The sequence below is a fragment of the Hyaena hyaena genome, unplaced genomic scaffold, assembly GCF_003009895.1.
Source record: "Hyaena hyaena isolate Hyena2069 unplaced genomic scaffold, ASM300989v1 scaffold_986, whole genome shotgun sequence".
Taxonomy (NCBI): Eukaryota; Metazoa; Chordata; class Mammalia; order Carnivora; family Hyaenidae; genus Hyaena; species Hyaena hyaena.
Window position 1 is genome coordinate 561,398 of NW_024081620.1, and position 25,309 is coordinate 586,706.

The 25,309-nt window shown below is 44.2% G+C and overlaps 1 protein-coding gene across 2 annotated transcripts in view; it reads left to right on the top strand.

The window, feature by feature from the left end:
* The first annotated feature begins 3,305 nt into the window (after window positions 1-3,305).
* LAMP2 (lysosomal associated membrane protein 2) overlaps window positions 3,306-25,309 on the top strand; it is a 40,311-nt gene continuing 18,307 nt past the window's right edge. Inside the window, exons 1-6 of one of the 2 annotated variants that reach the window (XM_039221458.1) lie at window positions 3,306-3,526; window positions 14,138-14,256; window positions 14,900-15,113; window positions 19,708-19,866; window positions 21,828-22,015; window positions 22,989-23,111. In XM_039221458.1, coding sequence (XP_039077389.1) covers window positions 3,463-3,526; window positions 14,138-14,256; window positions 14,900-15,113; window positions 19,708-19,866; window positions 21,828-22,015; window positions 22,989-23,111 — 867 coding nt within the window. In that variant the 5' untranslated portion in view covers window positions 3,306-3,462. The remainder of the gene's footprint in view (window positions 3,527-14,137; window positions 14,257-14,899; window positions 15,114-19,707; window positions 19,867-21,827; window positions 22,016-22,988; window positions 23,112-25,309) is intronic. The other variant, XM_039221459.1, reaches the window with a different exon arrangement.

Sequence of the window (25,309 nt, forward strand, 5' to 3'; positions counted from 1 at the left end):
GGGTGTGCTGAGGAATTTTGCGCAGTGGGGAGGGTTGAGGTCTGGTAGGAGAGGACGCGCATGTAAAAACACTCAGGATATAGCAGTATCTCGATCTGAAGCTCAGAAGGGAGGGGATCTCACAGAGTTCCTCCAACATGGATGCTGGTCCCATGCACAGGTCTGCCTCTGAGACAGAAGAGCTTGGGGCAAGAGCCTTGCACTGGGCTGGGGTCACGGGACACTGCCTACAAAAGGGAGTCGTTCTCAGTGTCTCACATGAGAAGACTGTGAATATGGAAGCGCAGAGCAAACTAAAGTTCGGGAATGTTCAACCTATTCATTCTAACAAGGTACCCACCATTTACGAACCACTTCAAACACATCGTTCTGTCTCATGAGGTACCTGTTCCATGTACTTACCACTTCAAAGGCATTGTTCTGTCTCGTGACGAACTGTACCCAGTTCCCAGTCAGGGAATGAGCGTTTGTTTGTTGGCAGGGGAAAAGGTTATGATGGGTGGGGGTTAGCTTATAAGGCTGTTTATATCTCCCTGTGTCCCAGTTTTGTAATTTGATGGCACCTGCAGAATGTTAAGGGCAACAATTTATTAAACTGGACATTTGACTGATCGTGACACTGTTTCCTCCTATTTTATTTTATTCTATTTTATTAAAGTTTATTTATTTTGAGAGAGAGACAGAGAACGAGCGGGGTGGAGCAGAGAGAGAGGGGGACAGAGGATCCAAGGCAGACTCTATGCTGACAGTAGAGAGCCTGACACAGGGCTTGAACTCACGAATGGTGAGATCGTGACCTGAGCCGAAGTCAGATCCTTAACCGACTGAGCCACCTAGGCATCCCCCCCGCTCCCCGGCCTTCTATTTTAAATAAATTAGCATTTACTCTTAAAGAATCTTAGCTGGGGCCACCTTAGAGATGGTCTCTGGGCCATTAATATTTTCTTGGGGAGTCTGAGAAAAATGCAATGCCCACGCCACACTCCAGACCCACTGAATGCGAATCTCAAGGGGTGGGACCAGGGTGCAAGGCTAGTTTTGAAGTCCTACAAGTTATTCCAGTGCAGCCAGGGCTGAGAAAGTGCTCTAGTCTCACTATTTGTTTTATGGATAAAAATACAGAAGTTAAAGAGATGAACTGACCTGTGCTCACTTGGGGCAGCACATACGCTAAAAGACATGAAGTGATTTGCCCAAGATAGTGCTTACAATAAGTAGATCTCATCCCTCACTTTTCTGACTGCCCATCCACTGTTCGTTCCACTATGCTCTCTCGTCTCTTCGAGAACTTAGAGTTTTGCTGGACATTGCAGTTAGATGATTTTTTTCCATTCAAGATTTTATTTAAACTCAAGTTAGTTAACTTAAGTGCAGGATTGGTTTCGGGAGTAGAATGTAGCGCTTCATTACTTACATATGACACCCAGTGCTCATCCCAACAAATGCCCTCCTCCATGCCCCTCACCCATTTAGCCAATTCCCCTGATCCATCTCCCCTCCAGCAACACTCCATTTCTTCTCTGTATTTAAGAGTCTCTTATGGTTTGCCTCCCTCTCTGTTTTTATCGTATTTTTCCTTCCCTTCCCCTGTGTTCATCTGTTGTGTTTCTCAAATTCCATATATGAGTGGAGTCACATGGTATTTGTCTTTCTCTGGCTGATTTATTTCGCTTAGCATAATACACTCTAGTTTTACCCACGTCATTGCAAAAGGCAGGTCTCATTCTTTTAGATGGTTGAGTAATATTCCATTGTTTGTGTGTGTGTATCTATGTGTGTGTGTGTGTATGTGTGTGTCTATATACATATACACCATATCTTCTTTATCCTTTCATCAGTTGGTGGACATTTGGGCTCATTCCATAATTTGGCTGTTGTTGATAGTGCAGTTAGGTGATTTACAGTTGAGGGAGAAAGAACAGAGGTCATCAGTTAAAGATGGGTGGAGAAACATCTAGGGACCCAACCAAGGGTTCTCCAGGAAATGGCTCCTGTCAAGTCTCATTGGTGGTGGGACAGTCAAATGGCCTTCTTTTGCTAAAAGCAGTGTCTAATACTGTAGTGTATATTAGTTCCTCATAGAGCAAGTCAGTTGCTCATGACTCAGTTTCACCCATGAAAGAAGACATTCATGAATAAGCGTTCTCACTTTCAGGAATTGATAACGTTAAAGCAAATGATAGGGCATATCAGTGATTCTTCATATTTGAGCAAGGGTGGATGTTAAGGTGAAGGTTCCATTTGAGAATTTGTAAAAGCTATAACCTGCTCCCCTTCTTGAAAAATACACATACATGAATGTTGCATGAATTTCTGAGGATTCACAGACCCTCCACCTGCCACCTCCCACAAGTTCATCCATGGACACCAGATTAAGATCTCCTGGACTAGATCTGATTTTTTCTTACCAAAAGAAATCAGAATCATTTGGGAGTGCTTGTTTAAAAAAACTGATTCCGAGGACAGCCACAGACCTACTGTTTCAGAATCTCTGTCGAATGAGGTATGGAGTTTGTATGACAGTAAACTCCCTAGGTGATACTTTGGGACACTAACATTTGAGAATCAGTGCTTTATACCAACTTGAGACTTTCATAGTTTTTGAATGCTTTCATTTGTCTAGTATTTTCGGTTTCATCTGTTCAACTGTCAAGTATACCAAATAGTATGTTTAGTATGGATTCATTAAAGAATATTCACAGGTGGATATGCACAGGAAAAGCAGCTGGAAGGGTAGACAGATACCCTTCTAAGTCTCTGGATCTTTAGTTTTTCCTTTGCTCTTCTATTTTTTTCTTTCCTATTATCTTTCAGTATTTAAAAACGGTTCTTCCTCTTTCTGAGTTCAACTCCTCCAGCTGAAAAACAGGGTGTGTAACTAGGGCGAACTTCAAGGCCACGTCTTGCCCTGGCTGTCCACGACACCATACTACCCTCAGCTCCCTTGTCCATTTAATAACACGAACTGCAGAGCTAACAACAGTGTTTGGAGTAACAACTGTGTATTATTTTTATATGTATTACGTTGTGATGTCTAGCAACTGTTTCAGTCAGTAAAATTATTCTCTTCTTCCCCAAGAGGTTGGAACTGAAATGAACTCTACTACCTATGCACCCCCAAAGTTCATCCTCTCTTTTAAGCCTTAGAAAAAGCCGTCCGCGCATATCTCTTCTGCGCCTAAGAGCGACTGTGAACCAAAAAGCCAGGGCGTGGTCGCCCCGCCCACCGGCTCCTACGTCACCACCCCTCTCGCCGCTTTCACGCACGGAGACTGGCTAAAGACAGGAAAGAGCCCCGCCCCTAGTCTTATGACCCGCGCTGGAGCGCCTTGTCCTGGCGTTTGCAGCGTCTGTGGTCGGTGGTCCGCGGTCCTCTTGCTCGGGTTCTAGCAAGCCTTTTCCCTAGTGTTGCTGCTGTTGTTGCCTCCGCCGCGCCGCAGCCGCCTTACCCTTTGCGGAATCATGGTGTGCTTCCGCCTGTCCCCGGTTCCGGGCTCGGGGCTCGTTCTGCTCTGCCTAGTTCTGGGTGAGTTGTCGGGCCCTCCTGCTTAGTCCCTCAGCCTGGGCCCGGGGCGCCCAGTTCAAAGGCCACAACCTGCCAGACTGGTCGGAGGGGTGAGGGGTGAGAGGCTGAACGGCTGACGCTGGGCGGTGGCGCTTGGCCCAGGGAAGCGAGCCGTGACCTACAGAAGGCCTGACCGAGGATTGGCGGGGAAGAAGGGCCCGTGAGAGTAAGAAGGGGCAAGTAAGGGGGGGGGGGCGCCAGGGGAGCAGGTGGGGAAGAGGGAGGAGTGGAGCACATCCGGGTAGAAAGAGTAACTTGGGGAAGATACTGAGGAGTGAGTGTAGGTACCTGCGATTCTGCGGTGGCAATCAGGAGAGTCCTGGTTTCTTGGGATCTTAGGGGCGAGAGCGAAAATTGGGGAGGGAAGAGACCATCGCTTGCGTGGAGAAACTTGGGGGAAGGGTTGAAGGGGTAGGGGCAGATGTGACAGTAGACTCTGAGGGGCAATGAGAGGGCTGGGGGCGGTTTGCGGGTAGGAATTTGAGGCTGTGGAGGAAGGGTGATTAAAGAGACGAGAAATGATGCTGGATTTGAGTTTGGGAGCTGGAGTTTTGAGGGATGGGGACCTCAGGTGGCCCGGGGCAATTTCCAGGCGAGAAAGCGTGGAGGTAAGGTCTGGAGAGGAAGGGGATGAGGGGGGACTTTGGTGGGGAGCTGTTGAAGATGTCGATTTTCTACCAGTCTTGCTATTTCCTCCCAGCCAGATCCTAATTTAAACAAACCAAAACCAAACCAAAACAAAAAAACCCAACAACCCTTAAACATCTTTAAAAAAATCTCCAGCTCCTTCAGCTGGAAGGGCTTCCTAGATGTGAGGTTTTGGAGGTGGTGTATCGGAGTCTTTGTTTACTGCCTCTTTGCCTTCAGAAGGTTTTCTTCTCAGCCACACAACTGGCCTTTTGCTTCATTTTCGGAGGAGGATACGTAACTTGCTAAAGACTGGGGGGTTACCAAGTCCTAAGAATGGCTGGATGAGTGTTGGCTGATTGAGTTCTACCACCCTCCCCCAGTGATCGCTGAGTCCCTGAGATCTTTAATGCCTGAGAGGTGAACTTTGACCAGAAGGTCTCTTCGTGACCCGATTCATCCTGTACTTGCTGCTCTCCACGGACTCTTGCTGTTTGTGACCAAATAAAAGACCAGAAAAGTACAGACCCAGATGGGAGTGGGGAGGAAATAGACATAGTAGGGGTCTGAGAAGGCGGTGGGAGGTACCCATTCGGTAACTCACATTTCAATAGAATAAAATCAGCAACCGAAAATAGTGGATTTTCCAATAGTGGCCGTTTGGCAACATCTGGGGACATTTTGGTGGTCTCAGCAGGGGATGGCTTTTGGCATCTAGTGGGTAGAGGCTGGCATGCTGCTGAACACCCTATAATGCACAGGGCAGTGCCCCCAACAAAGAATCATTCCCCTCAAAATGTGCCAAAGTTGAGAGGTCTTGCTCCAGAGTGATAGTATTGGAAGGGGTCCTGATGGTCTAGGCTGGTGATTCTCAGGAATCTTTTTGAGGGGATCTCTGTCAGATACAAACTTATTTCTAAAGTAATACTAGGAAGTTACTGGTCTTTTTCACTCAGCACTCTCACCAGTGTACAGTGGAGTTTTCCAGAGGCTACATAATGTGTGATGACATCACCGCTCTGATGGCTCTGGTGTTGTGTTGTATCCACTTCTCATTTTTGATTTCAAATATGGCAACCGCCAATAGACATAACTCCTGTGAATCCAAGCTCTTTAAAGTCCTCAGTGGATGAGGCAGTGAGGGGTCCTGACACCAAATGTCGCAGACTCCCCGATCCTCCTGCAGCTGTCCACATAGGGCAGGAGACACCTCCGGAGCCCTTGTGAACGGGGTCATGGAGGCTTTGCTCAAACACAATTCAAAGCTGTAATGTTGCAGTGACCCGCTTCCTGAGGGGCCAGCGACCCTTAGAGAGGATTGTTTACAACGAAAAGCACCTTATCAGTGACTGGAACACATCTGACCAAGGCATCTGTTAATCAGTAGTTCACTGCCAATTGAATCTGCACAAACACAACGCTGTTATTGTTTAGGGAAAGTGAAAAAAAATAATAGTTGTCCTACTTGTTGGCTTTTGTGTCATTAGATTTTTTTTAATGAAAGCTTTTTTGTTTTGTTTTTACAAAAGCAATGCTTGCTCAATGCAGAAAATAAACAGGCAAAAAAGAAGCGCATAAAAGAACCCATCAGCTCATCTGCTAGTTTGCCATTTATTGATTGGGACTAACTAGATTCATCTTCTTGGAAGATTTCCAAGATCAATTTCCTCCACCTCCAGGTTTAGAACAGGATTTGGAGAAGTAAATGCTCATAAAATACCTAGATTAGATTTTTTAGTCAGGATGAGATGGAAAGCTGCTTTTCCTGACCACTGTTGGTTCAGTGTGGGGCTCAGACTCCTTCATGTGGCTTTCTGCCTAAGAATTGAGCAGCTCTAGAGTTGCTTCCTGGGTTTTGGGGTTTGCACATTACTTTTTTTTTTTTTTTTTGAGAGAGAGTCAGTCAAGCTGGAGAGGGGCAGAGAGAGACGGAGAGAGAACCCCAAGCAGGCTCCTCACTATCATCACAGAGCCAGGCAAGGGGCTCCGACTCACAAACTGAACAGTGAGACCATGACCTGAGCCAAAAAACAAAGAGTGCAACACACAGCTGACTGAGACACCCGGTTGCCCCGTGTGGCCCCCGTTACTTTTATATATCAGAATGGACACCAAAAATAGATTTTTAAACACTCAATAAATATTCTAAAGGACCTGTTGTGAATCCTGGCCTGCTCCTGGGTTTGAACAGAGGGGAGGTTCTGTCCTGAAATTATAGTCTCATTAGCTCCAGTGCTCAAACTGCGCCAGTTTCACTTGGTGAGTTGTAACTATCCTAGCTCCAGGGGGTAACTCTTAAAAAACAAACAAACAAAAAAACAACGGGTGCCTGAGTGGCTCAGTTGGTTAAGCGTCCGACTTCGGCTCAGGTCATGATCTCACGGTTTGTGGGTTCAAGCCCTGCCTCGGGCTCTGTGCTGACAGCTCGGAGCCTGGAGCTTGCTTCGGATTCTGTGTCTCCCTCTCTCTCTGACCCTCCCCTGCTCACGCTGTCTCTCTCTCTCTCACAAATAAATACAAACATAAAAAAACAGCAGTTGCCTTAGACCAAGAAAAGAGTTTGAAGGTTTATGCATTGGTCCTTTTCAGAGATTACCTTATGCTATTTATTTCATTGAGTTCTAACTGGCTAGGGAACTTTTGAAGGAAGCCTATATGATTTTTATGAAGAAAAGGTGCATAGATGCATTATAAAGAGAGTAGTGGATGAAACTCATTTCCAAGCATCATTGTCATGCCTTGTCTGCGACCTCAGAGATTTCAGAACTCTTCTGTGGTTATTGATTTTTGAAACTAGTTTGACTCCTGGTTTTGATAGAGTTGATGCTTCTCTGGGTGGAAGAACCTCATATAAATATCCTGACTATGAACTTCACCGGTAGGAGCCCCTCCCTCCCACAAGTGTTTATCGATTGCCTGGTGAGCAGAGACCTGAGTGTTGTGGGGGAGGTCAGCCAGGGGACCGTCTGAAGGACTGGGAGTAATTCTTGTCGTTCCCAAGCTCTCAGTTGTTAGGTGAGCCTGTTAGTTATTAAAATTTTTTAACATTTATTTATTTTGAGAGAGAGAGCATGTGAGAGGGAGAAGGCCAGAAAGAGGGAGACGGAGGATCTGAAGGAGGCCCCCGCGCAGGGAGCGCGGAGCCTAACGTGGGGCTGGAACTCAGACCTCGAGATCATGACCTGAGAGCCAAAATCAAGAGGCGGATGCTCAACCAATTGAGCCACCAGGTGCCCCCCTCCCTATTCTTTCTTCTTCTTCTTTTTTTTTTTTTTTAAATACCATTGCCAGTCAAGTCTCCCCTATGGCACTGGTCTCTGAGAGGGAAGACTTCTTAGGCACTGTCTTTTCTCATTGCCTACTTATTAGCACAGCACCTGGTACGCAGTTAGCCCTCAGTGAATTTTTGTTGAGGGTGTTCATTGGTGGGCACTGGGGATATGACTGTAAATTAGACCAGCTTGGTCTCCTGTTTCTGCTGTGAACCTTAACTTCTGTTTTGCCAAAAGGAAGGTTTTTTTGTGTGTCTTTGGATTGGGAACTTCAAGATCAGTACTAAATAGTTCAAGTTAGGTATAAGCCAATTTATGGAACTATAATCCCATATATTAATGCTAGTATCTTACTTGTACCCCCTCAGATATACCTACATGGTAGTGAGAGTTAACATGGAGAAGCAGGAAAGTCCTTGGTGGGAAGAATGAGGTTTTCACGTAGAAGCCATCTCTCTCCTTTTGGAGGTGATCTGAAAGAGAGAAAGTAGCATGGGATCTTTCTGTAACCCTACCATATTTTGTTAAACTGATAACTTTGATTTCAAGGTTCTGCTAAAATTATGTGAGCTATAAAAGAGATACTTGAAGGGACAGGCTTATGACTTGGCCATTAGTCATTGGTTATCACAGATGATAAGATTATAGATACGCAGATATTTGAGTGCAGCTTGCTTCCCCTGTATCCTTGGGTGGAATTTGTGATCAACTATAATGATAATTTCACATCATGTAGCCTAGCCTATCCTTCGGGCAGGAAGACTGCTCTTCCTTCTGCAGTGACAGAAGCATTCTGATCATAAGTTCCCACTAAAGCGATCAGAGATTGCCTCAGATCCAGAAGTGGACTTTATAAGTACTTGTTGTATGTTGCTGTGCACTGCAAAAGAATTCTGGAGGTCTGCCAAACACCACTCACTCAGCAATAAGCACTTTCCATTAGTTGAATAGTGTTGAATCTTACTTCCTTACTCACTCTCTGATCTTAAAAAAATTATTTTGTAGCTTCAAATCATTTCATTGCTTTGCTTTTTAAAAGCGATTTACCAGAGATCAATAGTATCAGCAACTGCATGGGTGACTGTACTTCTATTAGGAAGCACAAATGAGGACTTGCAAATAAGGAGCAGTTAATCTGATTTACCAAACCCGGCAACAGAAAAGAAAGAGTATGTAGATACTGTATGCCTATGTCCCACCCACCCCCCTTTTTTTTTAAAGACCCTTTGACCAACATCACTCTGAACTGATCAGTTTGACTTCAGGAGCTCATAGCTTAATCTGATTGGGAAAAAAAATTCAGATTTGGGAAGGATTCCTTTAGGTGCTGCATTTGCTAGAAGGGAAGTTTGCAAGCTGGAATATCCAACTTACTTGGCAGAGTTCTCTTAGCTCTGAAGGCTCGCATGCTTTCGAAGAACCTGTTCAAGAAACACACACTCCACTTCTTAGCGAGGATAACTTGCCCAGAGTCTCATGGCTAATAAGTTGGACGGACTGATTTGAATTCTAGCTTTTCGGTGCCAGAGATGGGGCTCGTAATCGCCTCATTATATTGCCTCTTAGGTCGTTAGCTTTTATTGGTTATGTTGTACCTCTAGTATTATGTTCCCACTCCACCCCAGTTTTGTTTACGAATATATAGTTTTCAACTACACTTTGGGTCACATAGACATGTGAAATCCTAGCCACTTTCTGCAGCATCTCACACTTGGAGAAAGTTGTGAGTTCTGCAAGAACCTGTAAATGAACTTCTTGGAAATAAGATTGAGAAGATATTCACGTATGAGAAAGTTGATTTTGAGGCCTGTCTTTTTCTTTGGAGAATAAACTCTTAGCTCTATAATTACACACTCTAGGATATATTCAGCTGTGTTTTTTAACAAACATTATTTAACTAAATTTAATTATTTTATTTTTTAATTTGAGTATAGTTGACACAGCCTTGGGTTTAAAAAAATTTTTTTTAACATTTATTTATTTTTGAAAGACAGAGAGCACAAATAGGAGAGGGGTAGAGAGAGAGGGAGACACAGAATCTGAAGCAGGCTCCAGTCCCTGAGCTGTCAGCACAGAGCCCAAAGTGAGGCTCGAACTCAGGAACCACAAGATCATGACCTGAGCCAAAGTCAGACGCTTAACCGACTGAGCCACCCAGGCGACCCAGCCTTGTTTTTTTTTTTTTTTTTTTTTTTTAATGTCGTGAAGACTTTTAAACAAAAACGATTTAGCTATGCTAAAATCAAATATAGCAATAATGATGGAAATGGCTTTCTGGAGACTTTTTAGTAGAGTGTAAATGTTTTAACTATCAACTTGCCTTATGGGAAATACATTATTCCTAGCTTGAAATTCATGTCAGAATTTATTGAGGCGAAAACTGACTTAGGGGTTGAGGAAGAATCGAGAAGACTGATACGTTAGGTTCCTGATTTGGCAAAGCTAGAAGATTGGCCTTTTTGTAATTAGATTAAGCTATATTTCAGGCCCTTGTTGCAGGGTATTCTTGCCTTGATATAATCAATCAGTATTTATTGAGAAACTAATATGTATTCAGCACTATTAGAAATGAGAGGAGATAGAGGAAAAGTAATAGACATGGTGTCTCCGACCATGGCACCCGTGATGGATGACATTCATATAAAAGACCTACTCCTAGGGGATGTGGCATAGATTGAGTCATCTGTTAGTAAGGGAGCATATTGGAATTCAAATGAGTGGCACAGACATTATCAAAAGGGAATCTTGAATCCAGATATTCATTCACAGACTTGGGTCCTTTTTTTATTAGTTAACAAATTACCTGCTGTATACTATAATTTACTGTGACACATCAGTTTGTTGTGAAGTTACAGCCAAAGACTGCTGTCTTAGAGCTTGTGACAATACAGGAGTCAGGATTTACGGGCATAAAGTAACTGAATAATTCAGGATAGTACAAAATACACTGAAAGGTGGGGGTACGCACTATGACCGCTCTATAGTTAAGGCTTCTATACTTAGGGAGATCTTTGTGGAGAAAATGGCTGCTGCAGAATGGATCGCTTATCCTTTCAGGTTCTTAATTGTAAGCAACAGAAATAACATCTGATAGGGGCACCGGGGTGGCTCCGTTGGTTGGGTCGGACTTTGGCTCAGGTCGTGATCTCACCGTTTGTGAGTTTGAGCCCCACATTGGGCTCTCTGCTGTTAGTGCAGAGCCTGCTTTGGATCCTCTGTCTCCCTGTCTCTCTACCCCTCCCTCGTGTTCACTTGCTTGCTCTCTCTCTAAAAAATAAACACTTAAAAAAAAAAAAGAAATAAAATCTGATAGATTTTAAGCAGAAAAGGAATTTATTAAAAAGATATCAGAGCATATGCATAGCCTTTGATCCCACCATTTCCTTCTTAGATACATACACACATGCACGTGTGTTCACCACCGTGCCCATTTGTAGTAGGTCCAAACTGGAAACTGTTCAGATGCCCATCACAGTAACATAGATAAGTAGTGGAGTATTTACCCAGTAACAGAAAGCTATACGTCCAGAGTGAGAACGGACACACTGTAGTTACACACACACCAACCTGGGTGAATCCCACAGACTTAATATGCAGTGAAAGAAGCCAGACACAAAAGGGCATAGTGAATGATGCCATTTATATCAGGTTGAAAACCAGGCAAAACTAATCTGTAGTGGTAGAAGTCGTGATAGTGGTTGCCCTTGGGAGGGAATAAATACCTAGAAGGGGCTTCAGGAACACTTGGAATGTTCTGTTTCTTGACCCAAGTGAATTCAGCTTGTGAAAATTCTTTGAGCTGTGTGCTCAACGTTCCGTGCACCTTTCCCTTTCATATGTGACGGCGTGTACTCCTCTGCATGTATGTTAGGCATCAGTACAATTTTTCTTTATAAAAACACGTATATCGAGTGACTCGGAATTACCAGGGCCCCTGGCTGTGGATGTCAAAGCCTGGCCCAGTTCCCCGAGTCATGCCTCTGAACTGCACTAGCGCCACCAAGCGTTGGAATGCAGTTCGCGAACTACCTGCCACCGCTGCCAGCTCTGCTGCTGGCCTCGTTGCCTAGGACCTTGAACCTGCTGTAGCAACTGCCACCTGAGGGTGACACTTCCATTCCTGGCTCCATTCCAGGCCCTCCTATCTGAAATCTGGGGCGGATGCCTCTGTTGGGCGGAGCCTCAGCCATCCTTGCTGCCAGGGAGGCTGGGGAGGCAAGCGTCTGACATTTTCAGCTTTTACAGTAGGTGGTGACATCTGCCAGAAATTATTAGAAAAGGCAGGGTCTGGGGCTGTTGCAGATTTAGAGGCAGCCCAAAAGAGAGGGCAGTCCTTCCTCAAGTGAACACTTAGATCAGTAGAAGAAAAGCAACTCTCAAATGTTAGGGATAGAAGAGGCCTAGGGGTAGAGGTTGGATAGCACATGGCATTTGGGTCCAGTAGAACAAGTTTAACCAGATTAAAGGGTGTGTTCTGGGAAAATGGTTTGAGAGAAGTTGAAGGAATAGGGTGGGATGAGATCAAGGATTACTTTGAAACTCAGGCGATGGAATGTAAATTTAATATGGGACTTTGGGAGCTAGTAAAAGTATTTGAACAAGTGTCCTGAGAGGAAGAGGTATTTAAGGACCATTAATCAGGGAGCTATTTCTAAGGACAGCTAGGAGGCATCTGTAGTAATTTAGGGGTGGGGTGGTGGATAGGGAATAGAAATAAAAGGCAACGGTTGGATGTAAGAGGAAAAAAAATAAGTAGAACTTCACAAAGAGAATGAGGTAGAAGCTAATTCCCACACGGCTTTTAAAGATATTTTTTTGTTTATTTATTTTTGAGAGAGTGTGCACACAAGCACAAGTGGGGGAAGGACAGAGAGAGAGGGAGACACAGAATGTGAAGCAGGCTCCAGGCCCAGCCATCAGCATAGAGCTCGAAGTCATCACCTGGGTGATTACCAGCTGAGCCCCTTAGGTGCCCCTAATTCCCAAAGTTTTAAGCCCGAGTGACCGTATGTGGTCCTGCCTTTCCTTTATAGCCAGAGAAGGGAAGCAGTTTAGAGGAAGTAGAAGAGTGAATTTTCGTTTTGCAGTTGAGTTTGAGGTGCTAGATATTGAGTAAAATTGGTCCCCGTGCAGTTGGAGATGTCCAGGGAAGCCAGAAAGCTCTGTGAAAGGGATAGCTATTACAGGGAGAAAGGCACCAGAACAGAAAGTGCTAGAGCCCTCAGGACACTTCTCGGTTCTTATTTTTAGGTTGGCAACCAGACTGTCTTGAATTTAATGTAGTGGTAAATTTGAACTATAACCTGTACCTTCTCCTTCATGACGTATGAGGTCTACCCCATGGGTACACACTGGTACTGTTACTGTCTTACACCATTCATTCATTCATTCATTCATTTATTTATTTATTTATCTTAAATAGTTTATTGTCAAGTTGGTTTCCATATAACACCCAGTGTTCATTCCAACAAGTGCCCTCCCCCATGCCCATCATCCCCCTTCCCCTGAATCACTCAGTAACCGCAAGCTTTGGTGTGGTATTCAGGCTTGCAGGCAGCCTGGGCTCCAGAGCATCATGACCACAGGCTTTTGTGTATGACTTGAAAGCTGTTGCTGAGGCCCACCTTCTGTGTAGTCCGCCTAGGACTTTATTCTCTGTAGTCCGTAGCATGTCCCTGCTTGTAGATGACGCTGGATTGCTCAGATATCATTAAAGGCTGTGCATCTGTCTTCACAGGAAACAGCTCTCCCCTTGGGTAGTGTGTGAGACAGTGAAGAAAATCCTTAAATGGCCGCCCGTCATTTATGCAGCTGGTGTGTTTGCTGGCACATAGTATTTTGTGTTCTCGGGCTCTTTAGTTAAAAGAGAATGCTCCCGTGTTGAACCTAGGGTATATAAGAGCCAGGTTAGCTCAAAAGCCCCTTGGCTTTTCTGTCCCGGTAAGGTTTCTCTGCTCAAAGAGGTAGCAGGTTGAAAACACAGGAAGCGCCTTTGAGTCCACGTCAAAAGATTTCATCAGCCTCTCTGATCTTCGGATTTTAAAATGAAACCAAGGGATGAATGTTACATTTATAAAAAAAAAAATTAACGGTTTGCTTACAGATCTAACAACCTTTGAAAGTCTGTTCTTTTGCTCACAATGGACACATGCTTATGAAGAGCCATCCTACATCTTCACATCAGAATAAAATAGTTCGAAAGACATTCGTGTGTCATAGGCCATGTAGCTTGTGACCAGATTGAAGGCAACAAGACCATAGAACATCCGCTCTGTCAATATTTTTGCAGAGAAAGTTCCATTGGCTGGTTTGAGAGAGACTGACGCCCCTCCTGAGCTCCCACATAACCTCCTTTGCCTTAAAAACAAAAGTCCTAACAGGCAAACTCTCATTGCCTAAAACAAAACTAGCCGGGCACAGGTGAGCATGGACATGACTATTGGGAAGCATCCTAGGTCAAGTAGCCATTCCTTCTGGAAGGGATGATGCTAATTTTATCAATAGGATTCCACTAAAAATACAAAGAAAAAAGTCACCAAGATACCATATATATTCAAAGGGCTTTGTTTCATCTTAACGCTGGTTGAGCTTCAGTGGTGGACAGAGCTCGTTTTTACTGTAGGTATGTTTTTGTGGTACAACTTCACAATCTTATTCTTTTTCATAAATCTAGGAGCTGTCTCATCCTATGCATTAGAACTTAATTTGACAGATTCAGAAAAAGCCACTTGCCTTTATGCAAAATGGCAGATGAATTTCACAATACACTATCAGACTACAAGCAAACATTATGTAAGTATTTTTTTTCTCCTTGAGGTTTCTAGTAGGTCCGTTCCATTCTTTATCCTTTACATACGTTCTATGAATGAGATTTCATATGTTGACTGCCTTAACAGTCCAGTTCTGTGGGTTTTTAAAAAACATAGACACCTGAAGGTATTCTGTTTAGTGGTAGAAGGAATATTTTATTTACTTCGTTGGCTCTTTGGAGTTTCCCTCGCAGTCAGTTGAGGGCATATGGCCCGAAGACTGTCTGGTGTCTTCACCAGGCTTCACCACATCGGTGATGCTTTAACAGATACCGACGTCAAAACGTTCCCATTTTAAATAGTTTTTTGTAAAAATCTCCTTGGGGGAGGGCCTTCTCAATCCTTTTGTCTCCTTATTTTGTTTTAGTTAAGGTCCTGCCTGCTTATAACCTGATTTACAAAAAAAAAAATCAAGAAGAGAAGTTTAGGCCAGTCTCCTTTTGCCTTCTGTCCAGAGGACCGGTCGGTAGGTGAAGAGTCGGAGACTGGTTTCCACAACAGGCCAGGCAGGGGCAGCCTGGCCCTGGGTGGGGTGTAACGCAGACCCAATTGGCACATCCAGCATGAATGCTTGATGCTCATCACCGCCTGTGTGCTCCTTACCCCCAAACCTCTTTTTCTTTTAGAAAACTGTAACCATTTCAGACCCCAGCACTGCAACATACAATGGAAGCAAATGTGGGGATGACCAGAACGGTCCCCAAATAGTCGTGCAATTTGGATCCGGTTTTTCCTGGATTGTGAATTTTACGAAGGAAGGGTCTATGTACTTGATTGACGGCATCTCATTTTCCTACAACATTAGTGACAACGCGACATTTCCTGATGCCAAAGATAAAGGTAAACTTAGGAATTAGATTTGTGTTCTGTTCTCTTACTCTTTATTAATAATACAAATGTCAGTAACTTAGAAATCATCCATATGCAGGTCTGTCTTCCTAACTGGAAGGGAAAGTTCATGTCTTTGGTTTTTAAATTTTTTTTTAATGTTTCGTTTGTTTTTGAGAGAGAGTGTGTGAGTTGGGGAGGGGCAGAGAGAGAGGGAGATACAGAATCCGATGCAGGCTCCAGGCTCTGAGCTGTCAGCACAGAGCCCAACGTGAGGCTCAAACTCGTGAACCGTGAGATCATGACCTGAGCTGAAGTCGTACGCTCAACTGACTGAACCCCCCCAGACGCCCCAAGTTCATGTCTTTGTATTCACCCCCCCCCCATACAGCAGTGTTCGACACAGTGATGATAAGTGTTGTCCTTGTTTGGCTGCTTTGCTTTGTACTAGGTAGTGCCCTAAGTGGGGGACTAGCAGCATCTCACTTAATCCACAGTGGCAAGCCTGGGAAGGAGACACTCTCTCAGCTTCACAGGTTAAAGGGACTGAGGCTTGATGGGATTAAATGACTTTCCCAGAGGTCACATAGCTAGTAAGTGGATGAGCTGGTGTTTGAACCAAAGTCTGTTAAGCTACAGAGTTCATGCACTTGACTATTATTATTCATTTCGTTCAGTAGTGGGTAGTCAACAAATGTTGAATGAATGAGAAAATCCTTTAACCGATAACTGTTTTAAATATGTACAAGTTCAGTAACCTGAGATTGGCAGAAATGCTTCATCTTCAGATCTTTTTACCATTTAGATAGGATTTGGACCAAAAACTAAATGGTTAATTAAAGGCAAAATGACAGAACTCAACATCTGGTGCTATTTTGAGACAATTTCAGCTCAAAACAAATTTGAGAAAGCATTAGCCATAAGGCATTCTTGCAACTTTTAGAATCGAAATGGGTACTAGGTGGTTTATTTTTTTGTACTAAACATTTTTTAATGTTTTATTTATTTGTGAGAGAGAGAGAGAGAGACAGCTTGAGCAGGGGAGGGTCAGAGAGAGAGGGAGACATAGAATCTGAAGCAGCCTCCAGACTCTGAGCTGTCAGCATAGAGCCCGAAGCGGGGCTCTAACCCACAAACCGCGCGATCGTGACCTGAACCGAAGTCAGACGCTTAACCGACTGAGCCACCCAGGCGCCCAGTACTAAACATTTTGAAGGCATGGATAGTGGAGGTTTCAATTTTGTTAGGGATCTAGTTCTCTCCTTTCTTTCGCTTCTACTGAGATTTGGGTTAAGCGTGATATTTGTAGTAGCCTAGCATTCTTCACAGATGAGATTTCATTCTGACCCCAAAAACACAGACAGATGACCTTCAGTTGCGAGACTTGGGGGATATATGACTTACTCTGATTTATGGACATCACAAGGCCATATTTTCAAGACCCAGAAGTGAATGAGCTCATGTAAAACTTGGGAGGTAACACGGACTGAGACCTGGAAATCAATCCTAGTTTCTCTTTCCTAATCTTAGTTTGAGAGGATAACTAAAGTGGGTCTGTTACTGGTTATCTTACATATTTAGCCTTCGTGCCCTATATTGTCTTTTAGAACTAGTATAATATTTGCCCCGCATCTTCAAGGAGCTTTAAAACTAGCTGGGGGAACAAAGCAAAATCATTTTTCCAAGTTATATGGAAAAAAGTGGAAAGCATTGAGATAGTGTGATTTGTTGTTGTTTGTGGTTTTGTTCGGAGGGTGGCAGCCTGAGGAAGGCTGTAGACCCTCTCTCTCAAAGTACAGAGCAGGGGCGCCTGGGTGGCTCAGTCAGTTAAGCGTCCAACTTCAGCTCAGGTCATGATCTCACAGTTCGTGGGTTTGAGCCCCACATCAGGCTCTGTGCTGACCGCTCGGAGTCTGGAGCCTGTTTCAGATTCTGTGTCTCCCTCTCTCTCTGACCTTCCTCTGCTCACGCTGTGTCTCTCTCTCTCTCTGTCTCTCTCTCAGAAATAAAAAACATTAAAAAAAATTTTTTTTAAAAAGCACAGAGTAAACTTTGCAGATGGTCTATACTTCCTGAGCCCGCCTACAAGTGCCCATGGTTAAGAGTACCTGATCTGGAGCGCCTGGGTGGCTCGGTTGGCTAAGCGTCCAACTTCGGCTCAGATCATGATCTCGCGGGTCCATGAGATCAGTGCAATCTCAGTGCCTGATTCTCTCTTTCTCGGGATCCTCTCTCTCTGCCTCTCCCCCGCTCGTGCTCTCTCTCGCAGAATAAATTAAAAAACCTAAAAAAAAGAGTGCCTGCTCTGGAAGTGTCCTCACAAGTGGTCTCATTAGGAGCAGAGCGAAAGTAGAGGTCAGGGTGCATTGGAGGGGTGAGAAAGCTTGGCGTATAGAAGGCCCCGAGCTGCAACCCGGCTAATGGCCAAATTTGGGTAGGCGGAGAATTTGGGCAGAGTATTTCCAGCAGGGGGAAGCACGCATGTGGAGCGGTGTTTGGAGAGCCGCCTGATTAAAACAGGCCGTGTGTGCAGCAGAGGGAAAAGCGAGCCAGCTGGGTGCAGTGGGTCTAAATGATAAGGGCCTCGGAAGCCAAGGAGAGGCGTTTAGCTTGATGGGGTAGGCCCCGGGGAACCATTGTAGGTTTTTGAGTGGGAGAACGCCATCACCAAAGCAGACACGGTAGTTTATAAAGAATGTTCTGCAGGATGAACTGGGGAGTGAGGAGACTGCAGGCAGAGATGTTCTAGTCACCGAAGGATGGCGTAACAAGCGCCTCGACCAAGCGGGTGGCAGGAAAAGGACAGATCTGACTGGAAAAACCAGGGACCCTAAACATAGCACCTAACTCGCCTCCTTTTTACTTTAAACAAAGGGAAGGTGCATGTTTTTCTTACTAGCATCTCCATGCTAAGTTATTTGAAACTATTCGGAATTTAAAATGGTTTCCTTAAATGGACTGTCGGGTTTTGATTTAGTGTTTTATTTTTAGGCGTCTGGTAATTGAAGTAAGTTTGAAGCTGCTGTTTTCTTTTAAAAATGTTTTTCATGATTAAAGTATAGAAACGTACAGAGACTGTAATAGACTTCCGTGTACCCATTACCCAGAATGTATTAAATTGCCTTTTTTTCATATCTGCCTCATCATTTTTTTTACTTATTTAAAGAAATACCTTACAGATAAATTTGAGGTTTCCTTTGTACTCATTCGACCCCTGAGCCATTTTCCCCTCTGCGTCCCGAAAGGCAGCCATTCTTACAAATGTGACTTGTAGCCTTGCTATGCATGTGTTCATATGCGACGAATACATACATATTCATAAATAATACATGGTTTAAAGAATTATCGCTTCGTAGTCTAACTGCAGGACGTCTACAGGTTGTTTTTGAGGTCTGTCTATCTAAGCTAGGTCAAGTATCCATTCATTTATGTTCATAGTGAGAAACGATTTTGGGGGGAAAAATGTTCTGGTAGGTTAAAAAGTTTTTTCTCTGTAGCCATCAGGGGGCGCCAAGACAGCATTATTTGTCTGTCTTGCTACATGATGGAGAGCGCTGAAGGCAGCCTGTATCAGGGACCTTGAGTACCTTCCTTGAAACGAAGCCATTTGGGTGGATGACTGTGATCACAGTCTTTTGAAGTTTCTAAACTCTCCACAATGGACGTAGCTTATTCCTTTCACATTCTGAAGATTTCCTGAAATGGAATAGTCTTTAAATGCTCTCCAGGAAGATGTTTCAAAAGCTCATTCTAGTTACTGCAACTTCCTCTGGGACAGTAGCACAAAAATAAAGATTTACTATAGAATCCTTGATTAAGCCATCTTTCTTCCTTCCTTGAGCACTAAGCTCTATTTTTTTTTAAAGTTTCTTTATTTTGAGAGAGAGACCACACAAGTAGGGGAAGGGAAGAGAGAGGGAGAGAGAGAGAGGATCCCAAGTAGGCTCCACACCACCAGCACAGAGCCCGGATGCGGGGCTCGAACTCACGAAACCGTGAGACCATGACCTGAGCCAAAACCAAGAGTTTTGCTTAATGGACTGAGCCACCGAGGCGCCTCCCAAGCCCTGTTGATTCTACCTTAGATACGTTTTCAGGTGGCCTCTTTCCTCTTCCTTCTGCCACTCACTGACCTACTTCAGGCAACCCCTTCCCCTTTTCCCTTAACCAGGGCAGCAGCCTCCTAACCACTTTCCCTCTTAAGTGAATTGTCTTAAAAGGTTTTCCCCCGTCCAGCCCCAACAGTTTTGCCATCTTCCTTAAAATAACGGATACGTGTGTTATTTATTTCCAGCTTTAAAAACTGGAGCTAACCTTCCACTGCTAACAAAACAAAGCCTGACCTGTCCTCGGCTCGTCCGGTTTGCTTCAGTGCGTGGCCACCTGCAGCCTGTCCTTCCTTCCTAACCCCCATCACGTCTTCCCTCTCACTCCCTATGTTTCAGCCGCAGTGACTTTGTCATTTCCTCAGTGCGCCGTGTGCTTTGTCGCTTGAGGATGGGGTAAGACAGGTGGACGGGAGGAGAAGAAAGTCTACAAACGTATTTACATTATTGCTCTTTCTCCCACCTTCTTGGAAGCAGCTGGTGTTGATTTTGTTTTACAGGGGTTTTGACCATTTATGAGCCTGTGCAATTCAGAATTCCTTTGAACAACATCTTCAGATGCAATAGTTTATCGACTTTGGAAAAGGGTGATGTTACCCAGTACTATTGGGATGTTCACGTACAAGCTTTTGTCCAGAACGGCACGGTGAGCACAAAAGGTGAGTACTTAAAGTATAGGTACTTGGGTCCTACTTTAGGATTAGAGTATACCAGCTGGCTTTAATCGAACTTGTTATCTGAAAGCATTCCTTTTCATTTATTTATTTTTTTAAAAAATTTTAATGTTTATTTTTGAGAGAGAGAGAGAGCAAGTGCGTGTGAGTGGGGGAGGGGCAGAGAGAGGGAGACACAGAATCCAAAGCAGGCTCCAGGCTCCCGGCTGTCAGCACGAAGCCGAAGCAGGGCTCAAACCCACAAACTGTGAGATCGTGACCTGAGCCGAAGTTGGATGCTTAACCAACTGAGCCACCCAGGTGTCCCACATTTTATTAAAAAACTTTTTTAACATTCATTTTTGAGAGACAGAGTGTGAGTGGGGGAGGGGCAGAGAGAGAGAGGGAGACAGAATTTGAATCAGGCTTCAGGCTCTGAGCTGTCAGCACACAGCCCACTGCGGGGCTTGAACGCACAGACTGTGGGATCATGACCTGAGCTGAAGTCAGACGCTTAACTGACTGACCTACCCAGGCGCCTCATGAAAGTGTTGCTTTACAAAGATTTGTCATGGTTTACAGCGGACCGTAAAGTTTTCGTAAATGACAACAATTCTTATTCTTGTGGAACTTGCAATTTTTTTAAGTTGATTTATTTATTTTGGGGGCGGGGGAAGAGAGAATCCCAGGTAGGTTCCACATTCTCAGCACAGAGCCCGATGTGGGGCTCAAACTCACAAACCATGACCTGAGCTGAAGCCAAGAGCTGGACATTTAACTGACTGAGCCACCCAGGCACCCCTGGAACTTGCCTTTTTAAGTTCATGACATACATGTTATGGGACTTTTTTTAAAAATGTTTCACCTAGGGGCGCCCGGGTGGCTCAGTCAGTTAAGTGTCTGACTTCAGCTCAGGTTATAATCTCACAGGTCGTGGGTTCGAGCCCCACGTCAGGCTCTGTGCTGATAGCCAGCTCAGAGCCTGGAGCCTGTTTCAGATTCTGTATCTCCCTCTCTCTCTGACCCTCCCTTGCTCATGCTGTTTCTCAGTCTCTCTCTGAGAAAAAAAAAAGTTTCACCTAAAAAAAAATAAAAATGTTTCACTATAATGTTTTCAGCTGATCAAACCTAATCTTTGTTTGAACAAATCCTCATATAGTTTGCATCAGCTCTTTAGCTTTTGATGAGCTAAGACCACAGCTTTAGGAATGAGATTTTTGTGTTTGAATCTTGAATTTTATAAACTGCTTTGGTAACATATATATAACTTCATGGAAATGTCATAATTTCTCATTCCCGAGCTCTGGAAAGCCACCAACACTTTCCTAAGAAGAATTTGAAACGCTGATTTGCTGTAAGGCTGATAGCAATAAAAGGCTCATTTGCATTTAAACCCTGTAATGATTTCTAAACTTTTTTTCTGGTAAACACTGTCCTTCCTTATAGTGTTTTGGGCGGGGGGAGCGGAAGAAGAGGGTGGGCCTAGGTAGGAGTTAAATGTTTTCAAACTTAAATCTCTCCGGGTGCCTGGATGCCTCAGACAGCTAAGTGTCTGACTCTTGGTTTTGGCTCAGGTCATGGTCTCACGGTTTTGTGAGTTTGAGCCCTGAGTCAGGCTCAGTGCTGGCAGCAGGGAGCCTCTTTGGGATTCTCTCTCTCTCCCTCTCTCTCTCTCTCTCTCTCTCTCTCTCTCTCTCTCTCTGTCCCTCCCCCACTTGAGCTGTCTCTGTCTCAATAAATAATTTTTATTAAAAAAACCCTTAAATCTCTCATTTTCACATCCGAGGCAGGTGAAGTTCTTTGGGAATAAAGGGACTTAAGGGTCTAAAAAGACTCCATGGAGTCTGCCCCTAATATAACCTTTGGACTTCTGTTGTGAGAGATATTTGCTCTTTCCTGGCCTTATGAATTAAGGAGAAACCCCCTAAACCCCCTTAACTTATTTTGTCCTTTGTTTTTTTTTTCAGAGTTTCTGTGTGAAAAAGATCAAACTTCAACCACTGTGGTGCCCATCACCCCTACCACCATGTCGTCTCCTACTACCACGCCCATTCCAAGGGAAAAACCAGAGGTTGGGTCCTACTCAGTTAATAATAGCAATGGTACTTGTCTCCTGGCTACCATGGGGCTGCAGCTCAACATCACTCATGATAAGGTATAGTTGTCTGTTTTCCTTGGTACCTTTTTCTTGTATCTCCTTTCAAATAAGGTATATCCTACTTCTGGCCCAAGAGTGGCATTACTAGACTGATTCTGTTTTAATATATTACTGCCAAAGCAAGCACTAGACTGATTCTGTTTTTTCTTTTAAAGTCTATTCATTTATTTGGAGAGAGAGAGAGGGCCAGAGTGCGAGGAAGGGAGGGGCAGAGAGAGGGGGAGGTCACGTGAGATCGTGACCTGAGCTGAAATCAAGAGTCGGGTGCCTCTAGACAGATTCCGTTTTCAGTAGAGATGTGATGTTGACTTGTTGAGGTTTGATTAGTTTGGAGTTACACAAAGAGTTAATGTCACTGTCAAGGTGCTGTCTTGGCCAGCAGGAAACCTAGCTGTTTCCAGGACTCTTTGGGGTTTGGGCTGTATTTACCATCAGCAGATTGGAGTACAGATAGATGATCTTTATTCCAGGCAGTTTAAAATAGAAATCCTTCGCATGTGTATCTGAAGTGCAGCAGAGGTTGATGGAGGAAACAGTGCAGCTCTTTCTCCAGCTATGCGATGACTCAGGTCGAGAGCAACACTCCAGTATGTGGTGGCACCTCTAGTCGCAGTGTCTCTCTGAGGCTACAGGGGGCATGCCAGCGCACAGATCCCATTCCCAGAGTCTTGCGACTTAAACGAGCTAGACACACGGCTCTTGTGCTCCAGAAAAATGTGTCTTTTCATCTGGCTCATTGCTGAGGAAGCTTCCCTCTCATTTTTCTTTCTTTCTTTCTGGTTTTCCTTCTAGTTGTCTGAGCCCTAGCTTGAGAGCCCATGCCAACTTTGTTTGAGAGTAAGACACCCTGAACCTAGGTATCCAGACCACAGGAATTTCTGGTCTCCCTGACGTTGCGGATTAGAATGTAAGGTTCTGCCGTGGGCTCATATGGTTAAAGTGTACCTTTCTCCCTCTCCTTCCCCGAAAGGTTGCTACCGTTATTAACGTCAACCCCAACACAACTGACTTCAGCGGTAACTGCCATCCTCAGGTCGCTCTGCTCAGGCTGAACAGCAGCAACATCAAATTTCTTGACTTTGTCTTTGCTGTGGTGAGTATCAGAGTTTCATAAGAGTAGGTTCGTTTTCGTAGAAACGCATCTGAAAGTCTAAAGAGCTGTGTGTTTGGAGGGAGGGTGGCTATTTAGCTGTATTTTCCATTTCAGTGCTGCTTAATCATAAAGGGTAGTCCATTGATCCCCTTTAGTCCCTCAGGGTCACCTCAGCGGTCTGTGGGCTGGACTCTCGCATTATTGTTCCCCTGAAGTGACTGTTCTGGCGTCATACAGACTTCAGGGTAGGAGTGAGAATTAACCCACATCCCCCCCAAAACTCTGTAATCCATCTCCTGTAGATAGACGTAATCATAAAGTGTGCACGAATTTAGATGTCATGTATTATAAATGATAAAAAGTAGTTTCCAAAATACTTTTCTTTATTATTGGCTAGAAAACTCGTGTTCATCTGCTATAATATCTAAGTGCCTTTTGGAGGCTCTACTGTTTCTCACCGTATCAGCAATAATAATAGTGAACATTTATTGAGTACTCACCATGTACAAGGTTCTGGGTTAAGTACTTAACACGCATAAGTTTGTTCAGATAGTTTATAATGGCAGTGTTTGGGTTTTTGTTCATGCTCGAATCTAAGGCTGAACTTGAAACAGAAGGTTCCAGATCAAGCATATGTGCTCTACTTCTTGCTGGCATAAGCTAATCGTCGAGGACCTTTATTTCTGCCTTCTCTGAAGCTGTCATTAGCCTCATAACTTTTGGCGGGGTGTGTGTGTACGTGTTACGCAGGTGGGAATGGACAAGGGGGGGGGGGCTGTTGGTGAGATAAGATGTCTGACCACCAGCCATTCTCAAACTAAGAGTTACTTATAAACCAGTTCTGCTTTTTACAAAATTTTTAAAAGTTTATTTATTTTTGAGACAGAAAGAGCACAAGCGGGGAAGGAACAGAGAGAGAGAGAGAGGGAGACAGGATCTGAGACAGGCTGGAGGCTCTGAGCTGTCAGCTCTGAGCTGACACGGGACTCGGACTCAAACCATGAGATCATGACCCGAGCCAAAGTCGGATGCTTCACTGGCTGAGCCACCCAGGTGCCCCCAAACCAGTTCTACTTTTAAATCAGATTACTATATATAGGGACAGGGAAATCTTCAACATCTGCTATATCAAAAGTTAGCTGTGTGTTCTTTGTTTTAAGTCTGAAGTTGGTATCTTTAGTCTAAACCCTTTCTTCTCTGCAATATATGCGCACTAATTGAAGATGGCATCAGGCAGTTATATTTTAGGAAGGTTTACCAAAATCTTCCCTTTACCAGCATTGAAATCATTCCTGTTACAGTACGTATATGACGAGGAGTTTACAGGTGTCTGGTCAGGCTGTCCTCTTCACAGTAGGAAGGACAGTTCTCCCCAGACACATTCTCTTTTAAAGTTATCTCATAGGGGGGTGCCTGGGTGGCTTAGTTGGTTAAGCGTCTGACTTTTGCTTAGGTCATGATCTCACGGTTCGTGGGTTCGAGCCCCGCGTCAGGCTCTGTGCTGACTGCCAGCTCAGAGCCTGGAGCCTGTTTCAGTCTGTGACTCCCTCTCTCTCTGACCCTCCCCTGCTCACGCTATCTCTCTCTCTGTCTCCTAGAAATAAACATTAAAAAAAAATAATAAAATAAAGTTATCTCATAGGGATGATACTGTAAATAAAAACGAAGAAATAGCTTAGGTTCATTCCCTTTTGAGTGATGGAGTTTGATCTCTCTAGCTGTGGTAGGATCCTAAAAGGAACATGGTTACTTCTGACTCTTATGGGGAAATATTTAATGATTACAATATTTAATTTGCCCGACAGACTATTGTATTTTTTAAGTTTATTTATTTATTTTGAGAGAAAGAGCAAGCGAGTTCGAGTAGGGGAGGGGCAGAGAGAGAGAGAATCCCAAGCAGGCTCTGTGCTGTTAGCCCTACATGAGGCTCGAACTCACAAACTGTGAGATCATGACCTGAGCTGAAATCAAGGGTCAGGCACCCAATCGACTGAGCTACCCAGGCGCTCCAACAGACTGTTTTAAAATGCAGTTCAAAATAGTGACATTTTAACCATGTCATAGACATTTTGAAAAAAACAAGAAACACTTGCAATATCGCCAGAGTTCACTGGGGCCCATCTTCAACCCTGTCATGATAGATGCTTCTAAGGAGATCTTCTTGAATTTAAGTGCATTGTGTACAGGATGCCATGGTG